At 50.8% G+C, this 12,814-nt stretch overlaps 1 protein-coding gene across 6 annotated transcripts in view; it reads right to left on the bottom strand.

Moving 5' to 3' along the window:
- The window catches only part of LOC144950036 (rho guanine nucleotide exchange factor 7-like), a 78,772-nt gene that overhangs the window by 28,813 nt on the left and 37,145 nt on the right, over window positions 1-12,814 (bottom strand). For all 6 annotated transcript variants that reach the window (XM_078880006.1, XM_078880004.1, XM_078880001.1 and 3 more), the window contains exons 6-14: window positions 12,536-12,734; window positions 12,151-12,239; window positions 11,728-11,822; window positions 10,572-10,667; window positions 8,841-8,963; window positions 2,510-2,648; window positions 1,998-2,057; window positions 745-891; window positions 103-189 (exon numbers count right to left, since the gene is read on the bottom strand). In XM_078880006.1, the coding sequence (XP_078736132.1) occupies window positions 103-189; window positions 745-891; window positions 1,998-2,057; window positions 2,510-2,648; window positions 8,841-8,963; window positions 10,572-10,667; window positions 11,728-11,822; window positions 12,151-12,239; window positions 12,536-12,734 (1,035 nt within the window). The remainder of the gene's footprint in view (window positions 1-102; window positions 190-744; window positions 892-1,997; window positions 2,058-2,509; window positions 2,649-8,840; window positions 8,964-10,571; window positions 10,668-11,727; window positions 11,823-12,150; window positions 12,240-12,535; window positions 12,735-12,814) is intronic.

Consider the following 12,814-nt stretch of genomic DNA (forward strand, 5'->3'; position numbering starts at 1 on the left):
CATGTTCCGGTGTACCCCCATGTGTCCCCGTGTGTCCCGCATATCCCCACGTGTCTCGAGTGCCTCCATGTCTCACATGTCCTATGTGTCCCCGTGTGTCACCTGGTAAATGAAGCTGCTCATGCGAGGACTTGCTGACAGCATCAGGAGAACAGTGGGGAAGAGCAGGAGGTACCGCTCGCTCCGCTCCTATACGCATGCACACGTGTACACACGTACACTCTTAATATGCACACTGATCACAAAGACAAAGACACTCCGTATAGCTTTAACAGACTTCAGGGGAAAGTGCGGTTAGCAAGCACATATGAAGGCCGGCACAGCACAATAGGGGGTGGGTGGCCAGCACCCCACCCGGCCATCTTTGTCTTCCTCGTGGTGGTGATTACACACCACACCCGGTACTCATGAGCCAAACTAGGGGAGGCCCAGGACCGGTTCCAATAATCGTCTCTGGTGTTGGCCGTGAGCAGGCATCAAACTCGCTCACACCACGACAAACACCCTCATGTTGCCTACACAGACTATTTGGGTGAGTACTGTTAGCGAGCATCTACAAAAGCTGATATAATGCTCATACACTCACCCACTCATCCTCCAACCCATCCACCCAATCTACAAAGACAAAGATCCCCCATATAGCCTCAACAGACTGTTGGAGCAAGTGCTGTTAGCGAGCACCGAAGATGCTAACACTCTTTCACAACCACACCCTTACATACACACAGACACTCGCTCGCTCACGTCGCTGCCGGCGCACTGCACGAGCGCGTGGGACACGAAGAGGACGCCGCCCAGTGAGCGGATCCCCTCCCCCTCCCAGCCCTGGATCGTCTCCGTAACCATCTGCAGCTCCAGCTCCTTGCGCTTGCGCATGTCTGTGCACTGCGCCTGCATGGAGGAGGAGGAAGAACGCAGGCAGCGTCACAACGCCGACGGTCGGAATCACCGGCACTGTGAACGCGATTCACATAGGGGCAATCTTGACACCGCCAGTACTAGTCATCGGCAAGTCCACTCAGCTCCACATCTACCCATTTCCAATTCAAGCCCATGCGGCGCCAGTTTAGACCCCTCACCACCACAAATACAATCTCATCGTCAATATAACTATATGGTGGTGGTCATGATGATGACCACCACCATCACCACCACCACCTCTATCCGGCCAAAGAGAACCTGCTTTGGCATGCGGTCATTGGGCATGCGGGCTGGTTGACTAGCTAACGTAGCCTCGCCTGCCGGAGCTCACTGTTGGGACTGTATTCAAACATTTCAAGTATCTGTGAGCTCCTCAAACAATCAAGCTGATTGAACTCAGGATGGCGTAAGCAGGCCAGCCTGAATGTAACAATCCGGCACCAGTGTTCCTGTAAAGGGGTCAGTGTTTTACAATTACAGAGATAAAAAGTTACAAATGTGGCTGAGAAGACCTTAAACTTCCATGTAGCGTTCGGCAGCCGATGAAAAGATAATGCCGCTAAATTGTTACGAAGTGAGACTTCAGCTGCCAATCTAGCGCTATTCAAAGCACATTTTCCTTCTATGGGAACTTTAACGCCACCATTGCTGAGGCAGTTGCAGAAGGTGGACATAGACCTGTAGTGTGCACGCGCAGTTGATGAGAGGCACGTGTGGTAACTGAGTGACGCACGTGCGGCTGGGGGGAGGCGTCTGTGTGTGGGCTGCGGGTTGGCTGTCGGGCAGGTCCTGGAAGGTGGGCGGAGTCTAGCTGGGGGAATAAAAGCCGGCGTGCGGGAACACACGGGGGTCTTCTTCTTTGTCCTGAGCAGGTGTGGGTGGTGTCGGAGAGAGTAGGGGCGGCTAGTAGGGATTGAGGTGTACCACGCGTGGTGTTGTGCGTGAAGTGTCGTGTGCGCTCAACACTGGGGTGTATGGAGATTAATAAAGAATGAGCAGGTGTCACGTTACCTTCCCTCAGAGTAGGTTCCACACTACACATGCACACACGCACACACAAGTGTGTGTTCCCTCACCGAGAGGCCCTTGAACGCGGTCATAGATATCTGGATGTCCGTCTTGTCCGGGTGAGTGTCCTGCAATGACAGAGGCAACCTCTTACTCCTATCCAGGGCAGCTTCTCCCCCTCAATACGGAAATTACATTTTCAGTACGATTATAGATGTTATACATAGGGTGTATGCTTGATAGTAGTTGTGATCCGTGTGTGCGTTGTGTTGTCTCTGGATATTGTCTGTGGATGTCACTCATGATCTGTGATAAAGCTGTTTGGTCTATGTGTTATTCAATTTGTAAGATCTCGTGTCTGTGGGTGCTGTTCTGTGTTGTCACTGGCAAATGTCTAAAGTTAAGCACAAGATCATTTCATGATTCAAGTTGTTAGATCCCAGGTGTCTGTGTATGTGCTATCTCTGGACACTGTAGCTGTCACACACAGGACTACGTCGCTGGGAGGGATTAGGGAGGGAGCGATTGGGAAGGGGATTGGGGAGGAATTGGGGAGGTAGGGAGGGATTGGGGAGAGCACCTCGATGTGCCGCTCCAGCTCCTTGAGGAGAGTTGGGTATCTGTCGAGCCGCATAAACGGTTTGCTGAGGCTCGTGGTGAGCATCAGGATCCCAGGGCTGTTCGCACCCTTACTCTCCATGAACTCCCCCAGCATCTCCCTGCCACATGACATTTATCATCATTAAAATCACCATCATCACCATCACCGTCGCCATCGTCTTCATCATTATTATAATGACCTGCCCCAACATCTCCATGCCACAGGAAATTCATCATCATTAAAATCACCATCATCACCATCGCCACCGCCTTCATCATTACTATTGAAGTGACATAGAATTGGTCACTAAGCAGCATAGCGCTGGTTGCTGGCAGGGAAGGGGATCTGCAGCTTGTAGCAGCCCTGACTGACAGCAGGCCACGTGATAGACCCGAGAGGGATCTAGGGGAAATGTTACGGAAGGGACACGTTGAGAGCCCGCTCGTAGGTTCCAGAAGGGGGGCGTGGCCGGGACAGGAAGATCGTCACCATCATCGCTGTCAAGTGCCTTCGTCGCTGTCGTCTCATCTGATATATTGCGCTGCTAGATGTAGTTGGCTGTCTTAGTTCAGCACCGTCAGTGTCAGACAGCTAGCGTTGTGTTGTCGGCAAGCAACCAGTGTTGAGTTGCGTATAAGCGAGAGACAGAGAGTGTGTAACAGTGTAGGGTGTGTATTGTACAAAATGTGCTCTGTGTTTAATGAAAGAATTGCATCCAAGAAGTGACATCTCCAAGTCAGTCACTACACTATCATAAATTCCTCCAGCATCCCCATGCCACAGGAGATGAATCACTGCCACCATCATCAACACCACAAACATCACCATCACCATGAACTCTTTACAGCATCTCCCTGGCATGGCAACTTTACCAACACGTAAGTGTGTGTGTGGGGAACGGTAGTGTAGTGGTTAGCATGCTGCAAGATGAACCCGGTGACCCAAGTTCGATTCCCGCTCACGACCAGCAACAGTGGCGAATATCTTAACTGGTCCCGGGCCTCCCCTAGGTTGACTCAGCCTGAATCGAGTATCTGGTGCAATATGTAAACATCGCCACTAGAGACAAGGGCGGCTGGGGGTGGGTTCTGGCCACCCATGACCCCTCTTGTGTGTCGTGTCTGCCTTCATAGGTGTTTGCCAACAGCACTTGTCCCAACAGTGTATTAAGGCTATATGGGGATCATTGTATTATTATAATTGTGTGTCGTACAACAGCTGGATGTAGGCCACAGCCTTTAAACTGATGAAAGTCGAGTGATCCGAGGTGCTCCGTCAACTGTTTACCAAGGCCGTAGATCTTCCCCCGATTCCATTTGTCCTGCCTCGCTGCTCCACGTCAAGAACCTCTCTTCTCAATTACTGCCGCTTTCACCAACACACTCGCACTGCACTGGAATGCGAGCCGATCAATCATGATGACACCGACAGGCCCCATAACAAGCACGTCGAGAATCGTGGGGTGTTTTACCCACAATGCGTGCGGCGTAAACAACGCGGAACCTATCTGATCATCAACATCATAGGCGACAATCAATCCACTACTAAATTTAAGCTTCCCCACGCCCTCACCATCTCTCACGGTCCTGCAACACAAAACTCCGTCTTCGCACCAGCACATCAGCTGGTTTCACAGCTCCATCCCCACGGTGTCTTTACTCGACGGGTTTGTGGCGAATCGTGCCGGGTGTGGATGAGGAAGTGCGGTGTCGTTTCAGACAAGTTTTCCAGGAGCCAATGGCAGCGGCAGAAAGACAAAGGCAGCATTGTAAAGCAACAACAACGTGCCATTGAGCCCCGAGGCCAGCAGCTGTTCCACGGCAGGGAGGGGTAAGCCCCGACATGCACACGGGCACGTTTGTACGAAGCACATACTCCACATTCCCACAGACACACGTGCACATATACAAGCACACATATATGCAGATACAGAGTCAAAGGTTCCCCATATAGACTCGAGTAAATTGTTGGGGAAAGTGCTGTTCTTGAGCACCTATGAAGGCCGGCATGGCACTCGAAGGGGTGGGTGAACAGCGCCACGCCCAGCCGCCTTTTTATCCCCAGTGCTGATGTTGACACACCACACCAGGTCCTCATTTAAGACTAAGTCGGCCTAAGAGAGGCCCAAGACCGGTTCAAATATTCACAACTGATGTTGACCATAAGCGGGAATCAAACTCGGGTTTCCAATTTCATAGCGCAGTGCACTTACTAACACACTCATGCTCCCAACATAAAACATCAGCTGACAGTGACAAAGACATTGCCACAGTGCTTGCATCAGACTATATGCACTTTGAGGCCACGTGAAGTGTCAAAGCCTCTCTGGTACGAGTTCACGGGACAGACCCAGGTGCCATGGGCTGAGTGAGATGACTGGCAGATGCGCCACATGTGCTCCCCACTGTGCGAACTTAATCCGTTTTAGCCGCCCGGCGCTCCGCTCGTTGTTTTGAGCATCGCTCCTCTGCCCAGTAGCGTCCTTCACGAGCCTCGTCCAAAGAGGCCACTCTTGACACCACTGGTAGCAGTCGTCGGCCAATCCACTTCGCTCCACGTCTTCCTGTACTGGATGAGCCCATCTTTTCTTTAGCCCATACAGCACCCATTTAGCACCTCCAATCTGGCTAAACAGAAACGGCTTGGGAAAGAGGTGGCTAGGTATGTGGGCTACATGACTCAACCAATGTAGCCTTGCTTACCGGAGGAGCTGTGTCCAGATCCACATACACAAAACAAACTCGCATTCATTAATAACAGTGCATTAAAAGGAAACATGTATAATAGGCGACGTTTCGGGCAATGGCCCTTCTTCATAGCACATACACACAGATATACGGGTGATTGATAGCAGTGGCGAGTAGCCGACGCAGAGCGGCACGGCTGAAATTAAGCCCTGCCTGCGCCCAGTTCACGACGCGCCACAGGAGGTCAGAACTCCGCGTTGTTGCCTCAACATTCCCTTTGTTGCGCTGGCCTTACCAGGAGCTCACAAATAGCTCTGGCACCAGCAGTGCAATGAGGAAGTTTGTGTTTGAGTTAAGTAAGCACATTGAACTGGTGTGATGCTTTGGGCTGATGCTCGCTCTGCTGTTGCTGCTGCTATGTGGCTTGTGCAGAAGCAATAAGGGTTTCTGGGTTGTCACAAAGAACCAACACGGACACGAAAACTGACAATAAAAACACAAGGCACTGCTGTGTGCGCCGCGTATGGCACACGTGCTAACCATGAGAATGCAGTAATGACTCGTGTTTCGTATTCCCACAGAAAATGCCCATCAAGGCTAAGGTGGCAAGTGAGCATGCATCCATTCATTATTGAAAATAGTATTTCACCGTGTCTGTATTTCTGTGTCTAAAGTTTGTGTACTCACGTGCTTCAATCTGTCTTCTTATCATGTATTGTATTCTTGTGTCCCATCTATCTGCATCTCTGTGTGCTTGTCTCCATGTCTCTGTGTTCCTTCCAGTCTGTATGTCCCTGTGTCTCTCTAAGCCTGTATCTGCATCTCCTCGACATGTTCTGTGTCCTTGTGTCCTGTCCCTCAATGTCCACGTGTCTCTCTCACCTGGCAGGGGGCCGTCGTCTCCCCTCTGCGCTTTCCTCGCTCGCCGAACGAGGCCTCCCACACAGACACTGCATGATGTTGCAGCCTTCTCCTCCTCCACCACGCAGCCGATTCAGAATCTTAAAGGAGCTTTGGTCTGGCTCTGTCTCAAGCCTTAACACTTAAGACTAAATTTTAGAGGTGGCTCTGTTTGGCTCTGTGAATGTTATGAATTGACAATGAACCCTAATAATCCACCAAGTAGGTTATTCTGACTCTTAGTCTCAATATGTAGTTTAAGTTTATTTGATTTAACTAGGTGGGAGCTTAAAATACCACAATAAGTCTCATTTGCAAGAGTGACCTGGGCCACCAATATGGCAAATGCAATAGCATAAAACGAGGTACTGTCCGTTACTTGGCAAGGGGAGGGGGTCGCTTCAAGCGGCCAATGCAGGCGTGCACGCAGCTACTAATCCTGCAGAGTGCCCACCGGGCGGGCGACTCGGAATGGGAAAACTTTGGGTGGCTCGGCGCTCACTACAAGAACTCCTCGGCAACACCGACTAAACCGGCTGACTTGGCAGCGTCTTAACTACACCGACGTCTTAGCGACCCAGCGAACCACAGCCAGCGAGACAACTGCACAACAACAGGCTGTGTGTGACTCGATGCTCACGGTAGCCACAGCCGGATACACAACCAGAGACCAGCAAACTAAGCTTTGCTATATTGCATACCCCTGATACTCATCAGTAATCCAGACAAGAATACAACAGACAACACACGAGATTTTCCTGTACACCCGAGGCACTCATGAGCTGGCTACAGCTGGCTGCACCATGATGGTGGCATCGGCGAGGAGAGTCGTGGGCTTACCACCACCACCGCCTCCACCAGTGCGGTTTCGCCGTGCGGTCTGTCTGGTCTGGACGGCTACGGTGAAACCGAGAGCTGGCGAGATGACACTGGAAGCCCACAGCCCAAATAAACAACACAGGCGGCTTCCCCAGCACTCCTCCTCTCTGTAAATACGAGCCTCCATCTGCCCCTACTCACACGGCTGGGAAACCACGGGGGTCCAACCGCGGCCAGGGGGACTCCAGACTAGCGACGACTGGCAATTCTATTCGTTCCTTAGTGGCAGAAATGACGTAGGTTATCAAAGTTAAACTTAATGTAAATTTTATAACTTAATTCAACTGTTTTCAAAGCGAAATCGCTTCCCTTAAACGGCCACTAGCAGTGCTGGGTTATTGTGATTTCAGTTTTGTTTTTTTACAGTCGCATACAGTGGAAATTCAAGAGTGCACAGAGGGGAGTAGAGTGAGATGACGGGGGAGATGTTTCTTCAGATTTTGAACCAGCTGGCCAGGCTTGGGCAAAATTAGCCCACATTTCACGCAGGCAACTGGAGAGTACAAACTAATTGTTGCTAACCTAATGATATGTTTAAAAATCCCAGAGGTAGGATAGTGTGCTGAGGGGAGAAGAGTGATTTGAGATGGGAGAGGTGGAGAGTGCATGGAGAGGAAGTAAAGGGGAGAGATAAGAGGGTGCACGGAAGAGGAGGATGTGAAAGGGAGAAGTAGGTGAGTGTGGAGGTTAGGAGAGTGAAAGGGAAGAGGAATGCAGGGGCCAATGCATCCTTGACTTTGATCCGGGATTGAATTGGGAGCCTGTGTAGGGATTGAACTTCACTTAACCAGGCAGCAGGACACCGAGATGCCTCCGAAATCCCAGTGGCTCACAACACTACACACCATCATCGAGTATTAACCACTACTCACAGTTACAAGCATGGCAAGCAGGCGAGTGTCCACTTTGTGAACTGACGCTTGATTTCCAGCAGAGGTGGGAATCCCCTTGAACCCCCCTCCAAACTCGCATCAACAACGCCCCACCTCGGGAGTTGTAACAGTTGTGTTGTGTGTGTATTAATGTATTCATTTGTGTAAACGCAGACCCCGTGTGCACAGCTGAGACAACTGTGGCTCAAGGCGACAGCACACAACCCCCGCAGGGCTCCACTGACACCTCGCATGTGTAGAGTGAGGGCTTCGTCTCCACTCCAGCCACTCCATCATCGCCCTCGGCCACCATCATCGCTAAAAATCGTCATCGACGTAACCATCGTAACCGTAGTCATCGTTGTTGTTGTCATCATTCTAACACAATGTGTAAACAATTCCACGCTATGGCGGGGGCGAGTTTATCCAAGGAACAACCATGATGACTATAGCCTGACGACATGCACACACAAGCGTTTAACGTGCCAACCATAATCGTTTCAGCTTGCCTGTAATATTTAGAATCCTAACAAATTCAGAAATTATATCCACAGAGTTTCTCTGAAAAGTACAATGAGCATCGCCAGAAGGTCTATAAAGTAGTCAGTGTAACAGCACTGGAAGTCAGGAGTCACCGTGTCACCCGACCTGGCTTCCTTAAATAGGGATCACGATCTGAAAGTAACAATCAATTAGATTTAACAAAAAATGTAGCATTTCAAATAAATTAATTCTTATTTTACGATAATTCATATGGGCCAATGATTCACAGATGACTTATTTGGTTGTAATGATTGCTCTGCAATTTACCACCGAGCCTAAATAACAATAATTGACATGTTAAATGCTTGTACACCACGTGACAATTAATTTGTTTGCCCGTGTTGGGTAGTGGAGGGTTCCGGATGACACAGATCTGGTCAGACCATGACGTGGCCTTAACCCAAACACTATTGTGAGTCTCACACACACCTGTTGTCCTGCAGAACCTTGACGGCCCAGGGGTGATTGGCGCAGTACTCCAGGTAGAGCGTCTCCATCTGCGAGCGCAGGCTCATGAAGCAGGAGCCCACATGCTGCTGCGCCTCTGGCAGCCTGCAGCAGGGACGGGGCACGAGGCAGGGGCTGTGAGTCGAGCGAGTATTTCGATATGCATGCACGTGGGGAGCGGTGGTGCAGTGTTTAGCGCACTGCGCTACGAACTCGGAAACCGACATTCGATACCCACTCATGACCAATATCAGTGATGGATATGTGAAGCGGTCCTGGCCCTCCCCTAGGTCTGCTCAGCCTTAAATGAGCACCTGGTGCGGTGTGCAAACATCAGCATTGGGGAGACAAAGACGGCCAGGCGTGGTACTTGCCGCAACACCCGCTTATGTACCATAAGTGTTCACTAGCAGCACTTGAACCTCATGGCGGAATCTCGGGGTCCCGAATAAACGGAAGTCAAAATCGTAAATAGTTTATTTATTTTTGCCGACTCCGTCTCACTGCGCACATAAACGCCGCGACCCACCTGGCGCGGATCATTCTGTTGTCGTGTCGTGTCCAAGCAGCAGCAGCGAGCACATATGCGCAGAAGAGCTGAACAAGCGAATACACTCCATGCTCGGGTACGGGCAGGATCATGAGGTTTATCCAAAGCTGCTCAAACTGCCTACGCGACTTAAGTCCTTTATCTGTCACCACGGTCTGCATAATACAGTTAAACTGCTCTCTTATCTTCATTATTATTTGTGACCTACCAATGTCTGCAGCCAGGATCAATCGATGACAATCCTATTACCTGCAGATATTTAACAGATGACATGCGTTGCACCGTTAATTCCTCCTGTTTGATAATACTTCTCTTGTCCGTATGCATCTGTGCAGATAGGTTTTTTTTGCGGTTAAGCCATAGTCCCCACATACTGCTCCTATCAATGTGGATAAGAGGAGCGGCGACCCACTACTCTGTAGAGCAAAATTGGTATAAACGCTCGCTACAATATGAACAGCGCATTGATAACGCGTACTATTTTATGTACTGTTCACAAAGTGTGTTCACAAATCCACACTTATAAACACGATGCTTGACAGAGGGGTGTAAACATTTTTTCCGATATTGTATTTAAATAGAGGTACTGCAGCGAAGTAGTTTTCAGTTTTAAAGGCAAAGTTTAACAAGACAACACTTGTCACCATCCTTCAAACCCATTGGTGAAAAAGATAAAAGTTTTTGTTTACATTATAATATTTATGCGAGAGCCGGGGGCTTATGGGACCCCGGGGTCCCGCCATGAGGTTCACTTGTACCAAGAGTCTGTTAAGGATATTCGTTCTTGGTCTTTGTAATACAATACGCTGGTGTATATAAGTCATATCAAACCAATTTACTGCTCAAATGAGCATTGAGACAGTGCTCATGTCATGTTTACAGCCCTGAGTCAATGATAGAAATTCAACATTCTTATGGTGGGGACGGGCATACCCACAGGACAACTGCATTGATTATAAATAGTGGTACTCATTTTATCGACCCAGGAGGATTGTATGTTTGCTTTCACACTGTACGTAGCCAACCATGCTAATCGGAGGTGCGGGGGAAGGATGGGCTGAGTCAACCCCCAATCAGGAAATGAACTCGCAACCTTGCAAATTCGAGCCGCTCTCTCTCTGCCGCTGAGCCACCAGGCTGGGTTGTGTGTGCGTGAGCCTCACTTGGCGCACTCCTCCAGACTGTGCACCAGGCTCTGCTGGAAGCTGGCGATCACCTCCAAGTTCCCCAGCAGCAGCGCCACGTCTGCTGGCGGCAGCCTGCACCAACACCGCCATCGTAACCATCAACATCGTCACCATCGACACAATCAATATCACCATTACCACGAGCACCATAACCAAGACCATTACTACAACCAACATGACCACCACCATCAACAAACACCATCATCAAAAATACCACCACTCCCAATACCACTAACTCCAACGACACCATCACCAATAACACAATGGCCATCTTTACACGCAGTCAGTGACATCTCGTCTCATCTCAACACATTTTGAAAGAGCATCCCCCAGTGCCAGCCACTGGCAGAGCCAGTGGGGGGGGGGGGGGGGGGTGGCACGTGCCCCCCCAATGATCATTGGGGTTTATTAGTAATAAATCGGCATTTTGCGACCTCCACTGCCACTGTGTAGCATATTATTACATGCCAGGGACTCTATGAGATGATAGGACAATAGTCTGAGTCCAGAATTGGCAATAAGTAACGGCAAAGCGGTTATAAGTGACTCAGAATTGTGTGCAGTTTCGTGTATACAGTCCACGACTTCCCTGAAGGCATCAACACCTTCAGCGAGCGCGATGCCGATCACACGACGCGGTTCGAATTCGACCCTCGAGCAATGGCTGCGCCATCACCGCACACGCGTCGAATAAAAAGCAAGGGACAAGTCATTACTTACTAACAACTCCTCTATCAGTTTTCATTGCTGGAGGGGTTGCCCCCGCTACCTGATAAAATCCTGGCTCCGCCATTGGTGCCAGCTAGCCCTGTGCGGCACAACAAGGTGATTCAGCACTTACGCTGCCAATGGGCATGAGTAGGGGCGATGATTGCTGTGTGTTTCTGAATTGAGTAATTTACGGGTATTCGGTTGGGTTTGGCAAATTCGAATCACGATGTCGGCACACAATGGCCGACTCGTTTTGAATGACGTCATGGGATCTTTACAGTCCCCTGCATGTTTACGGTTAATACCCTCGGAGTAATTACCCAGGCGGCCTGCCAGACTAAAACCGTGAACCTCTGCCACAAACGGAAAACGCGCTACCGCCGAGCCATTCCGCTGCCCCGATGGCGGCGCAAGTGCGTACTTGTCGCTGGCCTGCAGGGGTCGTAGGAACGTGGCGAGCAGGCAGTGCAGCTCCTTGCTGTACTCCTGCTCAGTCTCCACGATGTTCTTCACCACCTGCATGAGCCATGCAGGGCGAGGGAGGGACGCACAGTAAGCGGCCGCACGAGGCCGAACTCCTGGGATCCAGCGCCAAGGAGGCCAGGTTGGTAGATTGCCACGTTGACCCCCACACACCCAGACGCGTGCGGCTTTCTTTCCCATACCAGTGACGTATCTGAACCAGTCCTGGGCATCCCATTGGTTGACTCAGCCTTAGTGTTACCATCACGAGGGAGACAACGGTGGCCTGGTACAGCACTTGCACAATAAAATATCTTTAGGCTAATGGGGGATCATGGGGGATCATTTCCTTGTTTGTATGAATTTGGTAAACACCACTGACCACGTCATAGTAGCCCTTGGCAGCTGGAGGGCTCTCGGGGGGTTTGGCTCCACCCTTTGAGCCCACAGCCTTTGGTGATGTGGGTCGATCTGTAAGGCACACACACACACAGCAGTGACATTCACTCAGAGCACACGACTCCACACAACACACACACACAGGGGAGAGAGCTGGAAGACTAGGGCTAGGTCTAAGTTTAAGTGCTATGGTTTGGAGCAAGGCCTGTGAGAGAGACAGGCATAGAGACAGAGACAGGGCAACAAGTGAATAGATAGGGAGAAGGATGTAGTGACCGGAAGACAGGTATAGAAGCAGGTGAAGGGACAGGGAGACAAGTGAGACACAGGGGGACAAGGTGAGTGGAGATGGGGGCTGGGCTGCCCACCGGAGGCCTTGAGCTCGCGCACGTAGTTGCTGGGGAACCAGCCCGTGTGGCCATTGAACGCCCCCTCCCACCAGCCGCCGTGCTCAACGCGCGTCACCGTGATCACGTCGCCCTTCTCGAACGACAGCTCGTCCTCGTTGGTCCTCTGGAACGTGAACTTGGCACGCACCACCATGCCTCCCCCGCTCTCTGTCATCTCCTGACGAGGGGAGAGGGGGTTCGGGGAGGGTCGGAGAGAGGTTTGAGGAGGGTGGGAGAGGGGGAGAGGTGGGACAGAGC

This window comes from Lampetra fluviatilis, chromosome 56, assembly GCF_964198595.1.
Source record: "Lampetra fluviatilis chromosome 56, kcLamFluv1.1, whole genome shotgun sequence".
Classification (NCBI taxonomy): Eukaryota; Metazoa; Chordata; class Hyperoartia; order Petromyzontiformes; family Petromyzontidae; genus Lampetra; species Lampetra fluviatilis.